General features: G+C 37.4%; 2 protein-coding genes across 3 annotated transcripts in view; both read right to left on the bottom strand.

Annotated features, from left to right (window-relative positions):
- Window positions 1-1,624: 1,624 nt before the first annotated feature.
- LOC115920959 lies at window positions 1,625-17,538 on the bottom strand. Of its 2 annotated transcripts, none has more exons than XM_030977778.1 (7): window positions 16,713-17,538; window positions 15,995-16,082; window positions 13,704-13,768; window positions 6,110-6,206; window positions 4,024-5,336; window positions 3,575-3,688; window positions 1,625-3,199 (listed from the first exon to the last, which is right to left on the bottom strand). In XM_030977778.1, exons 5-7 carry the CDS (start codon window positions 4,468-4,470, stop codon window positions 3,014-3,016), a joined length of 747 nt encoding a protein of 248 aa, XP_030833638.1. In that variant the 5' UTR covers window positions 4,471-5,336; window positions 6,110-6,206; window positions 13,704-13,768; window positions 15,995-16,082; window positions 16,713-17,538; the 3' UTR covers window positions 1,625-3,013. The 2 variants fall into 2 exon arrangements, with proteins under 2 accessions (XP_030833638.1, XP_030833639.1); XM_030977779.1 differs by having other exon boundaries at window positions 4,024-5,226.
- LOC583059 (double-strand break repair protein MRE11-like) overlaps window positions 15,379-21,710 on the bottom strand; it is a 30,781-nt gene continuing 24,449 nt past the window's right edge. The window contains exons 16-17 of the mRNA XM_030978577.1: window positions 15,995-16,082; window positions 15,379-15,440 (exon numbers count right to left, since the gene is read on the bottom strand). Coding sequence (XP_030834437.1) covers window positions 15,379-15,440; window positions 15,995-16,082 — 150 coding nt within the window. The remainder of the gene's footprint in view (window positions 15,441-15,994; window positions 16,083-21,710) is intronic.

The raw sequence follows: 21,710 nt of genomic DNA, 5'->3' as shown, positions 1-21,710 counted from the left end.
TCTGATCAGTGGGAAGCAAGATAAACCCTGATCTCCGTTATTAAATTTCCTGTTTCTAGCATTCATATCCTAATACTTCTTGTATTTTCCTGCGGCACCTTTTAAGGCTTCCTGGGCTAACCCCCATGACTTCACCAACTTCTCACGGAGCACTATGTCATATTCATACTCATCTTTCAACTCCGGTATTACACCATCATTTGTCCTCAATTCCCTTAACATATCAAAGACACTCGCCAAGACCCAGTCTTCACTAAACCAAGTTTTCTGAAATGGTAGAAATTTTGAAGATATTCAATACCTACACATGGTGATAAAAAAATGTAATATAAATGAAACATTTCCATTGTCACTGCTAATATTAAATATAATCAGTGTCTCCGTTACCTTTACTACTGCTATCACCTTCACCAGTATTGTTAGTAGGTGAAAAGCATTACCCTTATTCATCTTTCAGATAGATGTTATTACTGATCACTGGTTTTATGCTAATGTTATCGTATTCATTTAATCAACGTCTGAGGAAATTAATTTTTCAAAATATTTTTTGTACAAAGCAAATGAGATATGAGCTCGCATGTGATGTCACACAGTTTGCAATTTGTGCTTCACTGATTACAACTCCAACAATTTATAACTTTCTCATTTGTTTTTGATTTTCCTCAAAATTTCATTGATTTGTTTCTCTCATTTATCTGCTTTTATGAAGACCAACTTATTTTTGGGGTGGACTTCTCCTTTAACACTTTACATGTATATGTAAGCATCTTAAAAAATGCATATTTATAATTATATGGCTAACGTCATTTACTCCTTACTGTACTTGGGGGGGGGGGGGGTGGCGTAAGAGCCCCCCCCCCCCCCCCCCCCCTCCCCCACCCCGCATTTTTGGAGATAGCGCCGCAACCGCTTGGAATTTTACATTGTTGTTCTTCGATTCTTTTCCTCAAGTCTTATGCACATTTTGATACCATTTTCATCGAATTTGGATACACCTGTCAGGTGTTACATAGCAATTAGTATGCGCATATCATCAAAAAGTGCTACAATTGCATATATACATGTACAAGCAGAAATGTGAATACAGGTAAATAGATGTATAAGTGGGAGATATGAATTGATATCAAATTGCTTTGATACGTTTCTCAAAGTAACTTGATGTATTCCAGAACAAAAGAATACATTAGAAATAAAATAATAGATCGAGGACTTAAAACCACAACTGTCTATGTCCAAATATGCCATTTGAGTAAAAATGCATTTAAAAGTTTGATTGCAAGCATAAAATCTGACAAAGTGTAGTAGTTATTTTTAAAAGCCATTAACTTATAAATAATACTTGGTCAAACATCATACATGGAAGCCATGACCTTTTGACCCTGTCAATGTCAGAAACTTAAAAAATGGGAGTGCCAAATACCATCCATGGAACTCTTCAGGAATGGCTAGGCTATTGCACAAGTTGATGAGATCCTTCTTCTTAAGGTTTAGGCTTTTTTAAATGCTTCTCTTGGTAGACAAGGTCCAGATTAGGTGGAACTGATGATCTATCTTCTTGTAGTCATCCAAGTAGTTATAGATGGTAGCAGATGGTGCTTTGCTCTTCCTTCCTGTATTGGAAGCTCTTTACATGTAGCCAGTTGAAGACGTGTCTATCTTCGTCTAGGCGTTTGTTATTCATGATCTGCTGTGAGAGATTTTTCAGATCATAAAAGTCTCCATGGCACATGTTTATGACCTTGTATGGAAGCCGACGTCTTAATTTGTGGAAGATGTTTTACCCAGTCATGCATTGTGAAGACATTGATGTTCTTTTTTCTGTTTCAATAGCAGAATGCATGCTATTGCATTCCACGTGGGAATGCCCACTCTCCAGAAAATTGTGTGCGATGACTTTGAGATGTGTGTTCTGGATGGCATAGAGTAATGTTGCAGCGACATTCACTTTGCAAATCAAAAGAAGCAGAGACAAAAGTCCTCTTTCCAGCAACTACCTTGGCCTGGCATAGCTGCCAACACTTTGGAATTTTCAATTAGTAACATTTAAGTAAAACTGAATATCATGTGCGCGTAGCGCACATCACGAGCTTTCTTTGGAAAATCAGAGTCAAATTCCCTCATGTAGCAGGGTGTTGTTTGGCGAGCCTTAGTAATAAGGACACTTTTTAGAGTTTCGTTGCTCATGGACCCTCTGAAGTCAGTTTTGTTCTTTCGCACCTGACTGAAGACCCTTTCACATTCAGCATTGGTATGGGGTATGGTTAGAATCCCTTTTGCAAGTCTGTCATAGCACAGTTCACCAGAAACATTCTTTTCTGTCATCATACTTGTCCACTGCTTGTCAGTAGATTCCTCATTTTGCACTAAGTCCGGAAGCTGAGCAATTTGATAGATAAGGAACTGGTTCTCCAGAGCATCTAGGGCACTGTGCTTGTCTTCTTCTTCTTCCTGAAGCAACATGCAGGGGAACTTGTTGATGAAAAACTTTAGAGAAGTGAATTTGGCATCCTTCTGATATGCAATGTCAGCCACTTGCACATGGATGAGAACATCAGACTTCAATAGAAACTTACTTACAATGTAGTCACATGCCTTGGTGTAATATGAATGCACTGCTGCATAGAACTTATGGCAATCAGACTCATCTAAAGTGTTCACAATTTCTCTTGTTGCGCTTTTTAAGACCATTTCAGATTCTTCACAAAGATTCTCCTTGTTCTTGTAGTCCAGAAGGGTCAAGTCTGTGGCTGCAATGATTGCTTGTGGAGCTACAAATTGGCTGTACAAGTCACGCAGTAGACTTTCTAGTATTCCTTTTAGCTTTTGTATCAGAGGACTTCTCGTCTGAAAGATGACATTTTTCTTGTGAAATGCAATGATGCTGTGGCTGATATTGGGTTTGAGTGCAATGAATTCAGAATTCTTTCCTGTCTTGTTTTATCTCTTACTGTCTGTCTTGTTTCTTTTTTTCCTCCACATCTTGTTTTTTCATTTCCAGTCATTTTACTAGAAATCATACTGGGATGACTGGAAGTTCCAGTCTTGAGCACTGTTGAGCCTGTTGCCTTGCCAACAACTTTCCCAGTCTTCTGCTTTTTGCTAGGTGTATCCGAAGCTTCCTCATTTGTCGTTTTTCCCGAGTAGTAGAGCTTGAAGATGCAGGTCTACTGTGTTGTGGCTGTGGTGTTTGAAGTTGAACCTGGGAGGTAGAGAAATTATTGATTACCATATGAGAAAGAAACAAGACTACTGACACAGTTTACAATTAAAAAGATACACTACATTTGAAATCTTGGCAGATGACTAGCATTATTGAATACATTTTTATATCTGTAAACTGAACAGCGGAGTGAAGAAGATTGGAAGAGAAAGAGCTTACAAGTAAATGACCTAAAAATAAGAAGAAAAAAAATGATGTAAAGGAACATATTTAACTGTCACCCTGTATATATCGTCCCTATTTTCACGAAGTGACGGTAGTGAGGAAAATCGTCACGCAAACTGTATGCAATTTTATTTCACTACCGTCACTTCGTGAAAACAGCGACGAATTATGATCAATTTTTGTACTCACTTGGGTCTGAGACTGGGCAGGTTTGCTCACATGTGGTGGATCTGCAGACACCTTCTTGGGAATGCAGAATGCTTGGAGTTGTGCAGTCATCTTGGTTTGGTGAGCAGGCTTTTTCTGCAGGACAAGACAAGCTTAAAAAATTAATGTGATGCCTGCAACACTATTGATGACTTATTTATAAGCATGAAATTTAATTACACATTAAATTAAATTTTGCAATTACCATTTTGGTTCATGTAATATCCATTTTCATTTTTAAAAACTATTTTAGAGTGTAAAATGATAATAACTGTTGCCAATTTGAGGAGTAAAAGCTGATTAATTCAAACATTAAGAAAGCTCTCTACTGCTAGGGTTAATCTATTCAAATCTGGTAATTTAATGATGGCCATATTTAAATGGAATAAAAAGGAGTAGATGCCTTGTAGTAATACATTTTCTAGCCTTACCTTCAGTTGAGATCCCTGAGCAGGTTCATTTTTCACAGCTGGAGTTGGCTTCTTTGGAACAAGTGAAGTCTGGACACTATTCTTGGTAGCCTTGGTCTGTTGAGTAGGCTTCTTCTGCTTTGTCTGTTGAGTAGGCGTCTTCTGCTCGGCTGACACTTCTCCTTCAAAAAAGAGGACTAGAGCTTGCCATTGTTGGATAAATCTTGGCAAGCATTGGCCCAAGCTCAGCCATCTCGTACAAGCATGTTTCAGAACTGCCTGCACTTCGTTCCCAATGAGCATCTGGAACTTCTTGAGATTCAATTTCCTGTTCACGCTGGCTTCCAGATAGTAGAACACATCAATAAGGAGCGAGTCAATTGAATATGGTAATGCAGATGACGCATCTTTGGCAGCAGAATCAATTAGATGATTGGGGCAACCAAGCACTGACACTTTCCGAGGCATGCCACAATTTGGTATGGTTTACTGTCGCTGACATTACTCCCATCAGTTGATATTGCAATTGGCCGTGCTTTCATGGCTGAAACGATCTGTCCTTGTTTATCTTTGGCCATTTCACGCACAAGACAAGATGTTTGGTCCTTGCACTGGTAAACTTCATAACCTCCTCAGAATTAGGAAAGGCTTTTTTCAACAATGGTCCCATGTGACTTGCAGCTGATAGAGGAATATTGTGCTCCAAATAAAATGATGTAAATAAGCACTCAGCTCTAGTTATATTAAAATCCTTGGAGGTTGACATCCATGATGTTATTTCTCGTGCTGACGATTCAGACTTGAAAGCAGTGATGTGTTGCTTTGATTTGCAATGAACAACAATGTCATTACAACCGCCATGCAAAATTGACAAATCTCGGCGACATTCCTTGCAAGTTGCATGATGTTTGCTCTTTCCTGATGATGCACCGAAGTCAAATTTATCAGCATATTTCTTGTTGTAAGCATGTCCTCTTTTGCACTCCATCTTATTCACAACGATTTTCTGTCTTACACGATGCAAGGAACTGCTTTGGCATCTTGAGCCTCTGTTTTTTGTACGAGATGGGTTTCCGTGAAATTCTCCTTCTGATCTCCAGACAACTGGTCATACTTCGTACATGTTGCACATTGGTCTTTTTTATTTATCATAACGTTTTTTCCGGGCAATGGTATGGTGTTGCTTGGCCACAATCAGTGAAATAGCTGCATAGGGAATCTTATCTGCTTAATGAGTAGAAAACTGCAAGTATTGCGCAATTCTTGATGAATGTACTTGAAACAGTCTGAACATCAAAGTAAAATGGCTAATGGACACATGGGAATAGACAGTTCTGAATAGACACAAAGTGAAATGAATATACAGTTCTTTGGTGGACATAACTGAATTTCACAAAAAATGGACATAGACAGTTCTGGCTTTAAGCCCTCTAGAAAAAATAAGAAATAAAAAACAATATAATACATATTAAAGAAATAAAATGAAATTTGCATATTCAAAATTTATGCAAATTAACCTTTGCATTTTCAAATATCGACAGCCCCCCCCCCCCCCCCCCCTGCAGTCAGGGGTTGCTCAAAATAGCCCAGGGCCAGTAGAATTTCAGAAATATGTTTGCTCTTTCATTAAAATTTAATGAGAAAATTGTAAAGCACAGTTTTTGTTGGGGTTGCAGGGGTTTACTCGTACATGTTTCTATGCGATTCCGTGTTTGTTTTTTTGGGGGAAAAAAGATGAAAAATTGTATTTTAAGATCGTATTTCACTCTTATTATCATACTAAATATGATTTAATCGTACTGGTTGGCATCTCTGTATAACCCTCCAATTTTCATTAACTCAAACAACTTACATCATAGTGAATAACCTACTCAACTAAAACGCATTATCACTACCAAACAATCATCTTTCAGCGAATAACATTCCAGCATTGCGTCCCGATATTAGTATTCTTTCATTATCATTAACCTTCCCATTTTGATATTCCATATATAATATGATATCAACCTCTTCTTTACTTAAATACTTGCATGTCTCATTGTCACGTTCAAGCTTGATCTCTGATTTGAGTGTCTTCTTCAGAGTGATGGTTTCCACCGTGACGTACCTTGTCTCCTACTCCAACCCAGTCAAAAAATGAGCACTTTGCAAGGTTCATGGAATGTTCCAACTTCAATATACGGATCAGGTCGACAATCCTTAATCTGGGAAGAAAAAGCATGGATGTATGATCTTGTTATCCATCCACCTATCAATCCAGTATTCTAAATGTGCACCATTGTTTTAGATTTCTCAAATATGATCTATAAGTTCGAAATACATGTACATGTCATGATGTGAGTGATGTTTAAAGATACTAAGGTTTGAAAGGCAAGGAGTGACAACACATAAATCCTTTAACTCATCACCTTAAGAAAAGGTTTTTACCAACTTTACAACCTGCTTTCAATGTGATGTCCATGGCAGATGATATCATTGATAAGTGTACGGTAAGCCAACAAAATATTGACAACCCTTTTAAGAAGGAATAATATTCATATTGGTTTTTGCAAGAATGAAGACATGATAAATGAAAATGTTTAATTATCAACAAAATTAAGAATTTACTTGTTTATTCTTCTCATTTTACTACTAATATTAAAAAGCAATCTTAACAGCTTCATGGTAACTATAATATGTAGGGATGACCTCTGTTTCCAATAAATCTAGTCCCTTGCTGTACACATGATCTATCAATGTTCCCTTCTCAGTAGTAGCATTAACAACATGCTGTTTGTAACCTTTATTACACATTAGCTTGTTTACCTGTAAAGAACCTTTAAACAAATCCTCATTAAAATCTCCCATCACAATACACCTAATGCTTGTTTTGTGTAATACATCTAGCAAATTGTCTAATGATTCACAGAATGATTTGATACTATATGATGGAGGTCGATAAACAACTGAAATCACAACAGAAACTGGTTTGGTGACAAGAATTGCAATAAACTCTAAGTTGTCGACAGATATGTCTAATCTACTTGAATATGTATTCTTGATATACATTGCAACACCTCCGTGCGATTGTTCTTTGAGTACATTTCCAACTCCAGAATTACAGTATGACAGATGTCGTGGCTGATGATAAAATCGAAAGTTATCTAAAGCAACGTCACAGAGATCATCATCATTAATCCATGTTTCGGTCAAGCAAATACAATCTACATTCACAAATTGGCACTGGGATTTGAAATCAGTAAAATGCTGTTTTAATCCTTGTACATTTTGCATTACCAAAGAAAAGTTATAATCGTGAATATCTTCGGAAGTTTCATTCTCAATAAACGGCTTCATAATCTCAATGCGTTCTTTAATTTCTGGATTACAATATATACGTTTAGGATCGAAATGTTCTATCACAAGTCCAGATAACGAAGTAACGCGACTAAGCCCAACATATGCCTGTCCAGATTGAAATACATTTTTTAATGATACAACAGCTTTGTCTAATGTCGAACCTTGTACTTTATGAATTGTGCAAGCATAAGCAAGCTTAAGTGGAAATTGTTTTCTCACATATTTCTTACCAATGGATTCTTGAGACATTTCGATTGAATGAATACCAATATCGGCCTTCTCAAAATTAACTTTGATGCAAACTGGATTCAAATTTGTATGATCCGTTATTATTTCTGTTACATTTCCGAAACATCCATTTGTCAGGCCTTTACTAACATCAATGTTTTTGAGCAACATCACTCTAGCATTAACTGCAATCCACAGATAAGGAGGCAACTGGGTTTTCATCTTTGTATAAGGTTTTTCCCGTATTTGATTTCCTTTTTTAACATCTTTGTCCATGTCTTGTGCTTTTACGCATATCATATCTCCACATTTTTTATGCAATAATTTCTTGTTCCAAGCATCTACTTCATTGTTACATGCATAGATATGCAGAGCATTTTCACATTCTTCACCAGTCTCACAGGACTTGAGCATTGCTAGGTCTTCATCACAGAGAATCTCTTCCCCTTGTTTTACACGTAATCTATTTAAGAGAAAAGCAAATTGGGTATCGTCTTTTTGTCTCATAATGTCTTCAAGTTCTACTTTCTTGAAATTAGCATTCCACAATGCACCATTGAGTGTGTCTTTATATAAAGGAGTTCCTAAGACTGGAGGTAACTGATACATGTCTCCCACAGCAATAACTGAAACACCAGCAAAAGCAGTTTGATCTCGTGATTGTTTTATTTGTCGTAGGCGGCCGTGAATGTAAGACATCAACTTTTGATTTACCATTGATACTTCATCTATGATTAAAATTTGCAATTCAGCCAGCTTATTTCGAAGGACACTTATTTTCTCATCACTCAGAGGTTGATACAGTCTTTGTGCATTGATTGGAATAGAAAGAATACTATGTATAGTATGGCCATTGATATTGTATGCAGCTACTCCGGTTGGAGCCATTTTCAATACTGAGACATCATCAGGATGTGGCAACATTCGGGCTAGTATACGTGTTGCTTCATAGTAAAGACATTTGATCAAATGACTCTTTCCAGTACCAGCACCTCCAGTTAGAAACATATGAAACGGTTCGACCGATTTTCCATTTACTCTATCTAAACACCACTGTCGTATTTTGTAAAAAACACTCTGTTGCTTCTCATTCAAAGACCTCATCAAAGAATGTCCATCTTGTTTGGAAATTTTTACTGAACGTAGTTCAATGCTATAGTCATCTTTTTTCGGTTCATTCTTTAAATCTGGGATATCAAGATCTCCATCACAATCTTCGACATCTACATTTTCTTTGGGATGTTCAAGTCGCTCTACTTCCTTTTCCGGACATAAAAGACCCCATGCATCTTCGTGTGGACCAAATTTGTCAAGATGCTCCTGTGCATGATCAATTGCATCGGCATTCATTTCAAACTTCTTTCGGTTAGTACAGACAATTGACCAGACTTTCTCCAATTCACGTCCACATATTTTCACAGAACCTGTCTCGTAGAACTCTTCATGTGTTTCAAATGTTGGGGGCTTTAATTGTCCATCTTCAAAATATGGCAGAAAGAGTTGCAAAATGCTCAAATAATATTTTTCGGGTGAGATGATGGGTGAGAATCGGGGATATCTTACAACTGCATCTCCCGTACGAGTACGCTTCTGAATATATCCCAGATCGTTATCTAATTTAAAGACATTTTTACTTCTTGTACTTGGCGTTTGGGATGCAGTTAAGATTCTATACTGAGAACAAAACGTTGCAAGACACATATCACTGAATTCTGCGTTTTTAGGTCGAGCTTTGTATCTGTCGAGCTTGCTAGGCATCCAAACATTCTCATCATCATCATTATCGTTATCTGGTCTGCTCTTTATAACGCTTAATGGTAAACTCATTCTGACAGGGTCTGGTCCAACAGGAATGAATTCCACTTTCCTAGAAGATTCTTTCAATCTGAGACTGCAAACACGATAGACGCTTTCTTGAGCAGACACTTCACGATTTTGCATGTACACCTGGCCAAGTTTTTTCATGCTTTCCTTTGCGTTCTCATTTCCCTCTTTCATTTCTGATAGTGTATGACTCAATAGCATTCCGATTTCTCGTTCAGCTTTTGACATGTAGGATACAATATAAGCCACGCATGCAAATACATTTGTTACGAACTGCAAATCCATGTTGGCATTCCAGCTTCTTAGTAGACTTGGATTAAACTGATTCACCCATACATCTTGTATTTCTCTTTTGATGATTATACTTTGTTGTGATGCTAATTCATTATGTGCATTCTCAAATTGATTTTGTGTAATGCCAAGCTTTTCAAAGAGATGGTTTACACTGTTGTACTCGATTCCATTGGATAATGCATCTTTAACTGACTTTAACAATTTCTCTGCATCATCTTTAATCTTTTTAGAAGCTTTAATTTGATCATTGTCCTTTCCCTTATTTTGCACTTTCCCACAATCTTTAGCTGGAATCTCTTCAACAGGTGTTACAATGAATGTTTTTTCAGATGGTGGTCTTGGGAAATTAAATCTACACGCTTTTCCCGTTTTTGTGCAAGATTTAGAATGTTTCTTACTGTGTTGTTGGACCTTGCTTACTATTTCATGTAGTTCTCGATCTTCCTTTTCATCCGGTTTCTGGCAAGAAATGTATTTATCTACAAATTGTACGACATCATCATCTTTATCGATACCCAACTGTGGAGCATTTTCAACCCAGAACAAGGCATGAATGTGAGGGGAACCACGGGCTTGATACTCTACTCTCCAAAATGAATCAACTACTTTACCAATCGGTGCAGCGGGAGATAAAATAACTCTCTTCATAAAAGTGTGAAATCTTTTATCAAACATTCTGGCAACTGTTACTGGATTTGATCTTAAAAGATTACATTTTTCTGTATAGTCTAATTCACTCGATTCCCTGGTGTCTCCTTTTTGTCTAAGCAATGTATTCATTAATTCTGGCCATCTCATATCGGCAGATGAGAAAGAAGCAAACCATGTCGGCTTTCCAAGCTGTCGTACCATTGCGAGAACATCTTTTTGTGTCTTTTGCCAGAATGGAGGTGTTCCACGAATTTGCTTTAAAAATTTATAGCCCTTGTCTGATTTTAGTATTTTTTTAACTTTCTCTGCATCTTTCAAATCTGAGGCAGTTATTGAAGACGAATCATCTTTTTTGTTTGGACTTTGCCTTAAAGCGATAGAAACTTGTGATATAACCTGTTGAATTTCATAAATATATTGTGCATAAAAGATGTAATCTGTATTCTGAGCAAATCTATTGTCCACGTGCATCAGTCGGTTATGCAGATAACGTCCTAATGTTATTTTTTCATCTCTTCTATCATGGAATGTTGGTTGACCTTTAGGAAATAACACTGGGAAACATTTGGCCTCATTGCTTTCATCTTGTAGAATTGATACAGGGCTTCTTCCTTCACAAGGAGCACAACATATTATGTCTTCAAAATACTGATCTAATATTTCCTGTCCAATATCTACCGGCTGGAGACATGAGTCTAACTGAATACCGCGTAAGCGTTCTTCCATATCGTCTTCAGTGTTGTTGTCATCTATTTTTTGTTGTAGTTTACTGTTGTCTTGCATGTTTTCATTAGCATTTTTGTCTTTGACAAAATGTAATCAATTTGTTCTTCCATTTCCTTCCAATATTTTGCCAAACGAGCTTTACCACCAATTTCCACTGCTTCTTCTTCTTTTCATTATCTTTTCATTTCGTTCAAGTGAGTTTTCCCATTTATCATTTACTGCAACATCAAAATACCACTTATTATTTGCTTTTAAATACTGCAGAGCATTGAGCAAGTTAGATTTATCTACAAATTTGTACTCATAATAGCTTTTGTACGACAATTTTCGTTTGAGTTTAACACGGATCAATTGATCTTCAGTCTGTGGTCTTGGCAACATATCTACTGTTTCATAAGTGTTTGAAGGCACGCACACGACTGGGCCATGGACTCCATTTTGACCACCTTTAGGCAAGGCCATTAACTTCATGAAAGGGATATTCAATGCAATCAAATGCTGTTCTAAATTGTTCAGATTGGCAAGTTCTTCTGGAACTTCATGTAGTTGTAAATTGTTCATGTTTGCTTCTGCAGGTACTTTTCCAGCTTGCAATTTTCTATGACAGGTAAAGCATATCCAAAGTGTCGATCTGGCTGACTGGCCTATTAAACATTTTGACCGGCATTCTGAATTGCAAACATGCAAATATTCTTCACTTATGCACGTCTGAATTTTATAATTACTCTTTTTACATTTCAATACCTGGTTCTCAAAGAGAAGTTTTAAGCATACACAGCACACATATTCTGGGCCATGAGAAATTATCTTTCTAAATTCTTCGAGTACAATATCAAACTCGGACAATTTTACCGTTCGAAGTACAGACCTTTTTCGATTTTGTTTTATTACATTTTGCCTATATTTTTCAATTCTTTTATATTTCATTTTTAAGCTCATCAATTTCTTTTCCTTAAATTCGTTGCCTTTATATCTAATTTTGGACAATGTTTTCATATTTGCCTTTTTTGTATGTTTAAATTGTTGATCGTTGTGATATAATTTCTTCATTGTTTTTTCATGATATCTTGTTGTTTTTCCTTAAAATTTTCATCGTTCAAATATTTACTTCTTAATTTGCTTTTGTGAATTCGTTTAAATAGTTCATCATGCTGGTATTTACTTCTTATTCTACTCTTGTGCATTCGTTTAAATAGTTCATCATGCTGGTATTTACTTCTTATTCTACTCTTGTGCATTCGTTTAAATAGTTCATCATGCTGGTATTTACTTCTTATTCTACTCTTGTGCATTCGTTTAAATAGTTCATCATGCTGGTATTTACTTCTTATTCTACTCTTGTGCATTCGTTTAAATAGTTCATCATGCTGGTATTTACTTCTTATTCTACTCTTGTGCATTCGTTTAAATAGTTCATCGTTCCAATATTTATTTTTCATTTTAGTCCTCATAGCTGTTTTAACATTTTCTTTAAATCCTTCATTTCTCAAATATTTTTGTTTATTTCTATACAAAATTTTCTTTTTATAACATAAATCAGAATGATATTTGGTTTTCATAATATTTAGCTGTATGTTCCTGAAATTTGAATCCTCTTTATACATTTCTTTTTGCCTTTGTTTCACATAAGCTCCTTGCTTTATTTTGTGTGATAAATTAGTGTTGTAATTCTCTTTTTGTCTTTGTTTTACTTCATTTATTTTTTCCATGTTATAGGTTAAATCATTTTGATATTTATTCTTCGATTTAATTTTCCTCATTTGCGCATTGTGAAGACACTTTTCCTTTTTCTTAATTATTTCATCTTTGGTCAAGGCTCGTTTTTCTCTCATAAGCTGTCTACTGCGCTCCCTTCTTTGATTAGAACTTTGTCTGTGTTTACGTTTTTTCTTTCCATGGTCTACATTTCCAACATGAACTTCTCCAATTATTATTAATTCATCATTACTATCAGCACATTCGCTTGCATCAATTCTTAAGCTGTCGTTCTCATTCATTTTTACCAATTTGGTTTTTCGAACTTCATTACCAAGGTCAACATCGACTTTTGCATCATTTTCAATGTTACTCAATTTTCGTTTTCTGCTTAAGATAGAGTTGGAATTCTGAACTTTGTTCACTAAATTTAATCTATCAGAGTCATTCCCGCATTTAGTACAATTTTTGAAATCTCCATTTTGTTCATTTACATATTCTGTCTTGATAGAGTCATTTCTTTTCAAAAGACAACTTTTATTCAGCGGTGGTTCTTTTAGTTTCGTTAAGGTAATTGTCACACTCTTCAGTTTCAATTCCTGACCGTTATAATGTACATCATGACTGATCGTTTCATTTGCTTTTTCAGGAAGAAAATACATTTGGGTTATCAATCATCTTTTGTGGGGAAACACTCTCATCCAATATTTGAACTTCATCAAAGCTTTCACAATGTATGGAACATCCAGAGCTTCCAGACTGACTTTCACTGTGTGTATTTGACGAAGGAATTGGATTACAAACAAAATCCTGTAACTGTGGATAGCCTTTCAAGGTTTCATTCTTACCGGAAGTTGCTTTAGCACATACACTAGTTACTTCATATTCGGTGTGCAGGGGGCATCCCATTGATTTTGCTAACCTCATGCAATGCTTGTACACACCTTGCCAGCTTTGAGTACGAAGTACAACACTGTGTCCGTTACAAATCAGGAAACCTCGACTGCTTCTGGAATGTGAATCAAATATAAAAAACCATCTTGACCAGATAATACAATGAAAGTACTTCTAGCAAATGTCACAAAACATGCATCAGAATCAGTACAGAGTTCTTTTTCGAGTGCTTGCTTCAATGTCATCGAAAGAGACTGGGCCAATATCAATTCATCTCCATCTAACAATCCAGTGACTGGTTCACGGCATACTATGTTAAACAATTCATTGTACGCATCCAAATATTCAAATAGATCAGATATCAATAAGTATTGGTTGTCGAGTGAAGTGGATCGCCGTATGTAACAATATAATTCATTACCGTTATTCAAAATCCTGTCTAGATCTGTACTTTTCCAATCATTGGCATTTTTTACCTTGCTATACAACAGTGCAGAAAGTGAATTGGTAACACACTGCTTTCCACTTAAGTCACCAAATCTTGTATCACCTTGATTGAATGTCCTTGGGCAACAAGCGTTATTTGTGTATCGACTCTCGTGCATTTGTCTTTGTGATCACTTTCAAGGGTTTCGTCCTTGGTGTTACGTTCGTTGTGAACGACTGATTCAGACTGATTACTTGCACACTGTTCATATGTCATGTCCAAAAGATTTGCAGTACCTTTCCTCTCATCATCGTGATTTATCGTACCAGTCTCCAACGTGAGCCTACGTTTTTTTCCCTTTGGATCAACATGGTTTTGAAATGTTTCAGGAGACTTATCCACTACTTCATCAATTTCTTCCTCTATCTGCGCCTTGGATCTACACTTTTTGAACTCATGCTTTACTTTAACATCAGCCTGAATTGATGGACATGGCAAAGTTCTCTTTGACGTTCTATCTTCTTTAGTTGTTCTTGTCTGTTCCAATGAATTGAAATTGACAAAATCTACAGATTCAACAACATTAAAATGAACATTTCCTGTGTACAGTATATAAATTCCCTTATCAGATGTTACAATATTTATTCTTCCAGGTTTCTTTGCAGAGAACAATTGCCAACATGGTACTTGGTCATTGTATGAATAAATATCAGTATCGATTAAATTTGCTAAAGCGCTAATTTCAGTGTCTGTAGCCCACGTTCCGTCTTCCTTTATTCTACGTTTCAAAACATATTCTCTGACTGTTCTATATTCTTGCCTGAATGTATTACTAAACATGTCCTTGGTTTGCAATAAATGTTTCACAGTGGCATTTCTTAGAATTGCATGATTACGCTCAGTTCCAGAAATTACATAGGAAATTGCACGAAAGAAACAATTGCCATCACCAGTAATTTGTTTACTCTGTAAAGGAACTCCAATACAGCTATTTCTATCTAACCTTGAATCACAGCCTTTGCCTATATATCTGATATTCAGTTTTGAACAAATGTTCCGTTTGTCATTATTCTGGAGGGGTACAAATTTAAAATCTTTATCTGGTCTGTCACGTAATCCAAGATCTGCTACAAATTCAACTTCTGTTTCTGTTTCATCAGTACATGTGTACATATTAGCATCTATTGCCTTTTCAATGTCTTCATCTTTGATATTTGAATCTGAAGAAGATTCTAAAGGATTCCTTGAATGAGCATGATCATTAAATGACATATCAGTATCATTGTCTGTACCATCTTTTACTGTATCAAAGCTTCTATTCTCCAGGTCATTGTCAACACTGCATCTTCTTGTACACCATCTGAAACATCTGAAAAATCATTTTTCATCATATCATCATTTTCCAATACCGATTCACAGACATTGTCTACTGGTTCATTTATGGGCATATCTTTTGGTCTATCACAAACATTCAAAGGCATATTGCGTTCTGGTAAAACACTTCTATCGCATAAATCACATCCAGGACTTGTGTCTGTATCACTATCAGATTCTATACAATTTCTTGCACACGAACGTTTCACTGGTATATGAACATCACTGCCACTATCATCGTCCGTTTCAATTTCCCCATTTTCATCAAAATTTGATTTCAACAGATTATTCTTTGAATCGTCCTGCACAACTCCATCTGAACCTTTGTTGTCTTTCATATTGCAAATATGCTGGTCTGAGTGTGTATCATTTTTACATGTATTTGTATCAAGTCCTTGGTCACCTGCATTCATCGATATCTTTGTATCCTGCTTCTCATTCTTTACTGCTAATTCTATTCCTTCATCTTTGTCAATCTAATCTCCGATTTATCAGAAGAGTGATTTCCATCAGTACCTTTTTTCCCTTTGGAAGACTGACCTTTCTTGTTCCTTGCTCGACCTTTCTTGTTCTTTGCTTCTTTTTTCTTGCCACCAGCATGAACTCTGTACTTTCGCAAATCCTTGATCTGTTCAAAAAGATTACAAGTACATACATCGATATCAACACATGTATCTGTTCTAGATTGAGTTGGCAAATTGCTTGCTATGTCTGCCCAGGATCGTGTTTGTGCTGTTTCACTTTGCACACACATGTCATTATACAACTTCATTGCATGTGGGGACTGCACACTGTAGGCATATAAACCTAAAAGAGTTTCTGTGTAAGATTGAACACTGATATCTTTTTTCTCGGATTTCACCTTCTTTTCTTTACAATCAACTTTCTTTCGGTCTTCCTTTTTTTTCTGCTATGGCTTTCATAGAATGTCTTCATTGCTTTGCCGATGTAAGTTACACCAGGTTCTAAGACTTTGCCATTCACCGATTTTCTTCTGATTTTCCTGTCTGTTTGATGATCATCTATTGATTTGGGATACAATTTTCTTGATTTTAGTTTCTCCACCCATTTCGTCTTCCTTGATTTCACAATTACCCAGTCATCCTCAAATTTTTCATTTTGCATCTCTTCGTGTTCTATTTGGGATGAATTTTCCATAGCCAAAGGATTATGTCTATCAGACTCATTTGTTTTCCTGTCAGTTATATGATGTTGTGTTCCTCTCAATCGATTGGTTTTCTTTCCCTTTTTACCATACCTCTTCTTTGATCTGCCACATTTTCTTTTGTTGGTCGTACTTGATAGGGTCCTTGATTGGTTCAAATCCAAGTAACAGTGTTCATCATGATCACCAAGAAGTTCGTATCTATTGAAATGAGAAGGGATGCATACTTGATCAAACATGCGATGAGCCATGTTGTTATTTCCACAAAATGAACAAATCCAGATCAATGTCAGGTCACTCAGTCTGTCTTCACAAGGGAATCCCATACATGTCACATGAAAATGCTTACTACAACAGTCACATCTTGCATCACTTTCATTTTCTTTGATTTCATTGTTACAGATACAGCATTCATTAAGCTTTGGGTTGGTCACCAATGCACAACTAGTCAGTATATTCATGATTTCATCAAGTGTTTTCTTAAATTCAATTGTATCCATCATGGTAAATTTTGCTTATATACTTGCAACAGTTCTGGTAATAATTACAAGTCTACAATTAACGGTTCTGTAACTTTGATATATAATGTTCTGTATATATTCCTTACTCCAATAGTCTTTTATTTAAATATTCCTATTGTGAATTATGAAAAACTAATCCTTACTGATATTAAACTCTATGGTATTTCAATAGCCTAGCTTTATATACACTAGCTTGTACTGTGTTAAGGAGCTATAATGTTTTTGTCTCAAGATGGCGTTTTTTTTTAAAATTATGAGTAGGTCATTAATAGCCTAAATGTATTGTAGGCCTATATAAGTTCCCAAATTGCTAATTTCTTTGTTACTCTCTCTCTGCAAACAGGTTCACTTTATATCCTGACCAAAATATCTTTCTTATTCTCTCAAATCAATCAACCTCACTTATATTTTTAAACTATATATATATCCTGACCCAATCTTCTTTCTTACTCTCTCTGCAATCAAGCTTACTTTTATTTTAAAATTCTGAACACTATATATCGAAGGATTTCTTTCCTTTTCTCTTTACAATCAACCACGCTCACTTTTCTAGGACTCTATATATTGACACAAATTTTTTGTGATTATGGTCTTATCAAGTTCTAGGAATTAGAATTAAATTGCTTTCTCGCTGTTGTTCTTCTTTTTATTTCAGTTTGCTTTTAATTCCTTTTAGAAACTGCCAATAATTTCTTTCTAATTTACAGTAATTATGTCTTCTAAAATGGCAATACAGTCTTTCAAACTTGCAATATTGCCTTCTTCACACTATTTTGTTCAATCTTCTTTATTCTTTGCTGTGTATACGCTCTTTTTACTTTCCAAGATTACTAATACTACTGTTTTGAATTCTAATAGAGGTCTTATCAAGTTCTAGGAATTAGAATTAGATTGCTTTTTCTCTATTGTTCTTCTTTTTATTTCACTTTGCTTTTAATTCCTTCTAGAAACTGCCAAGATTTGTTTCTAATTGACAGCAATTTTGTCTTCTAAAATCGTAATACAGTCCTTAAAACTTCCAATATTATCTTCAACGACTACTTTCCAATCTACTTTACTCTTTAAAATGTATACCTCTTTTTTTCTTCCCAAGATTTACAATATTACTGCTTTCAACTGTAATTATGGTCTTATCAAGTTCCAGGAATTAGAATTAAATTCCTGTTCCTCTATTATTCTTCTTTTATTATTTCAGTTTACTTTTAATTCCTTCTAGAAACTGCTAATAATTTCTTTGTAATTGACAATAATTATGTCTTCTAAAATGGCAATACAGTCCTTCGAACTTCCAATATTTATCTTGAACGACTACTTTTCCAATCTACTTTACTCTTTAAAATGTATACCTCTTTTTTTCTTTCCCAAGATTTACAATATTACTGCTTTCAACTGTAAGTATGGTCTTATCAAGTTCCAGGAATTAGAGTTAGATTCCTTTCCCTCTACTGTTCTTCTTTTTATTTCAGTTTACTTTTAATTCCTTCTAGAAACTGCAATAATTTCTTTATAATTGACAATAATTATGTCTTCTAAAAATGGCAATACAATCTTTAGAAATATTCTGTTCCAGTTTTGATTCGATTCAAGATTTCCAGATTCAAGTTTCATTCAGTATGTTTCAGATTCAAGGTTCAAGATAGTTCAAGTTCAAGTGCTAGTTCAAGTGTAAGTTCAAGAGCAAGTTCAAGTGCAAGTTCTTTGGAGAGTTCAAGATAGTTCAAAATAGTTCAAGATAGTTCAAAATAGTTCAAGATAGTTCAAGATAGTTCAAGTGCAAGTTCAAGTTCAAGTGCTAGTTCAAGTGCAAGTGCTAGTTCAAGTGTAAGTTCAAGTGCAAGTGTAAGTTCAAGTGCAAGTGTAAGTTCAAGTGCAAGTTTAAGTGCAAGTTCTTTGGAGAGTTCTTTGGAGAGTTCTTTGGAGAGTTCTTTGGACAGTTCTTTGGAGAGTTCTTGGAGAGTTCTTTGGAGAGTTCTTTGGAGAGTTCTTTGGAGAGTTCTTTGGAGTGTACCACCCTCGGTCCTGCAAAAGACAGAAAGGAATAGAAAAAAAAATTAATTAAATTCAATAGACACGTCTGGGCAATTCTTGAGAAATCATCAAGGAGCTCGTAGGATAGAACCTTGTGGTACACCATTTGTTATAGACAAAAAAATTGAGGAATTATTATTATAAACTACATATTGAGATCTATTAAAAGATTACTTTCAAACCAAAATGACAGACAAATTTTAGTTTGTTGTTGTAGTTTCCGAGTGGTGAGTCAACACACTGATTACTGAGCTGGGAGACATTGCCAGCTAGCGCCATAAATCGAAACTAAAAAAAAAAAAAAAAAAAAAATTACTCTTTCGCCGCATAGGCCGCACCCCGACTTTTTGATATTTTCTCTTCCAATAATACTGCGGCCTTTACGCCGGCAAATACGGTAGTCACATTACCCAAAATTAGCCTGCTCGGCGGCCGAGCGGCGAGTTTTTAGCCAATTTTTGCCGGTCACCGCTCGTTTTTAAGGCATCGCTCGGTCGCTGCTGAAGTTTTAGCGCGGAGTTAAAATCGGGCGGCGCCTGCTCACTTTCACTCGCCGCCCAGACTACGCTCGGCGACCGGGTGGTCGCCGCCCGGACGCCGGCCTAATCGAGCGTGCACCGTCGAGCGATTTGGTCAACAATCGAAGCCCCTAGGTCAAAGGCTGTCGAGCAGTCGCCGCCCGGTCGCCGCTGGAAGATTAGTCGGTCACTGGGCGGCGAGTCCAAAATAGGTCGGCAGCCTTTGACCTAGCGCCTTCGATTTTTGACCTAAATTGCTCGGCGGCGAACGCTCGATTAGTTCGGTGCCCGGGCGGCGAACGGCCAGGCACCGAGCGTATTTTGGAGCTCCGCCGATCACTGGCCGGCCGCCGGGCAATTTCTTTAAAATCAGCCGGGGGCTGGTGGGAGACCGCCCGGCAATCGGAGGGTCACCGGTCGGTCACTGCCAGGACACCGCGCAAAAAGCTCCGCGATTTCGCCCAGTTTTTTACCTAAAATCGCTCGGCGACCGGTCGCCGCCCGGACGCCGGCCTAATCGAGCGTGCACCGTCGAGCAATTAAGGTCAAAAATCGAAGCCCCTAGGTCAAGGCTGTCGAGCAGTCGCCGCCCTTTCGCCGCTGGAAGATGAGTCGGTCACTGGGCGGCGAGTCCAAAATAGGTCGGCAGCCTTTGACCTAGCGCCTTCGATTTTGACCTAAATTGCTCGGCGGCGAACGCTCGATTAGTTCGGTGCCCGGGCGGCGAACGGCCAGGCACCCAGCGTATTTTGGAGCTCCGCCGATCACTGGCCGGCCGCCGGGCAATTCTTTAAAATCAGCCGGTGGCTGGTGGAGACCGCCCGGCAATCGGAGGGTCACCGTCGGTCACTGCCGGACATCGCGCGAAAAAGCTCCGCGATTTCGCCCAGTTTTTACCTAAAATCGCTCGGCGACCGGTCGCCGCCCGGACGCCGGCCTAATCGAGCGTTCACCGTCGAGCGATTTAGGTCAAAAATCGAAGCCCCTAGGTCAAAGGCTGTCGAGCAGTCGCCGCCCGGTCGCCGCTGGGAGATCAGTCGGTCACCTGGCGGCGAGTCCAAAATAGGTCGGCAGCCTTTGACCCTAGCGCCTTCGATTTTTGACCTAAATTGCTCGGCGGCGAACGCTCGATTATTTCGGTGCCCGGGCGGCGAACGGCCAGGCACCGAGCGTATTTTGGAGCCCCGCCGATCACTGCCCGGCCGCCAGGCAATTTCTTTAAAATCAGCCGGTGGCTGGTGGGAGACCGCCCGGCAATCGGAGGCATCGCGGTCACTGCTGCCGGGACACCGCGCGAAAAAGCTCCGCGAATTCGCCCAGTTTTTACCTAAAATCGACCGGCCACCGACGACGGGAAATCGACAGGTCACCGCCCAGGCATCGCTGGGGCTCTACAGCCTGCTCGACTTCTCCAACAATCTATCATTTGCACTAGGTGTTTAAAAACAAACAAACTTGTTCTTCTTTATCAACTCCTTACATAATTCAAGGATTCTCTTCAAATTTTGGCAACACCCAATGGAAGAGTATTGAGAATTGTCCACAAATTATGTTACATACCTACGGAAGTGTCATAGAAAATTTCATTAAGCCATAGCTTTCCTATTCCGCGTTCAATTATGTTCCCAATATATGGAGATCTGTTTCATTCCATTGTAGCTTTATTTTAAAAACTACTTGACTTTAGCCTTCTTAAGCAGATCAACTTACTCTCTGCAACTCTCAGCATCTTGAAACAGTCAATAACCTGAAAGAAAAAAAGAAAGAAAAAAAAAAACAATTGCATTTCATAAAATACCATATATTATTTACAAACATAAATACAAATAGTGAGCCCTCATTCAATGCTTAAAGATACTATGTCCCTTTTGCAGCCACAATCAATTCTGTAGAACTTTATAGGAATTATGAATATGTCATGTTATGTCCTATCTGTGAAGTTTAAACGTTTGCAGTGTCCTAATATTCAAATTATGCAAAGAAACCCTTTACTTGCTACATTAGCTTCACTGTCAGACACTATT

The sequence above is a fragment of the Strongylocentrotus purpuratus genome, unplaced genomic scaffold, assembly GCF_000002235.5.
Source record: "Strongylocentrotus purpuratus isolate Spur 01 unplaced genomic scaffold, Spur_5.0 spur5_scaffold_1, whole genome shotgun sequence".
Lineage (NCBI taxonomy): Eukaryota > Metazoa > Echinodermata > Echinoidea > Camarodonta > Strongylocentrotidae > Strongylocentrotus > Strongylocentrotus purpuratus.
The sequence above is the reverse complement of the archived record's forward strand: the minus strand, read 5'-3'. Positions and strand labels throughout refer to the sequence as shown.

Bases quoted from the DNA above. Each gene is read 5' to 3' on its own strand.
- LOC115920959 (XM_030977778.1), bottom strand. From the start codon at position 4,470: ATGCCTCGGAAAGTGTCAGTGCTTGGTTGCCCCAATCATCTAATTGAT. The intron at 3,689-4,023 runs GTAAGGCTAGAA...CTTGTCCTGCAG, and splicing joins CTCAGGGATCTCAACTGAAG to AAAAAGCCTGCTCACCAAAC. The intron at 3,200-3,574 runs GTGAGTACAAAA...TCTACCTCCCAG, and splicing joins CTGCCCAGTCTCAGACCCAA to GTTCAACTTCAAACACCACA.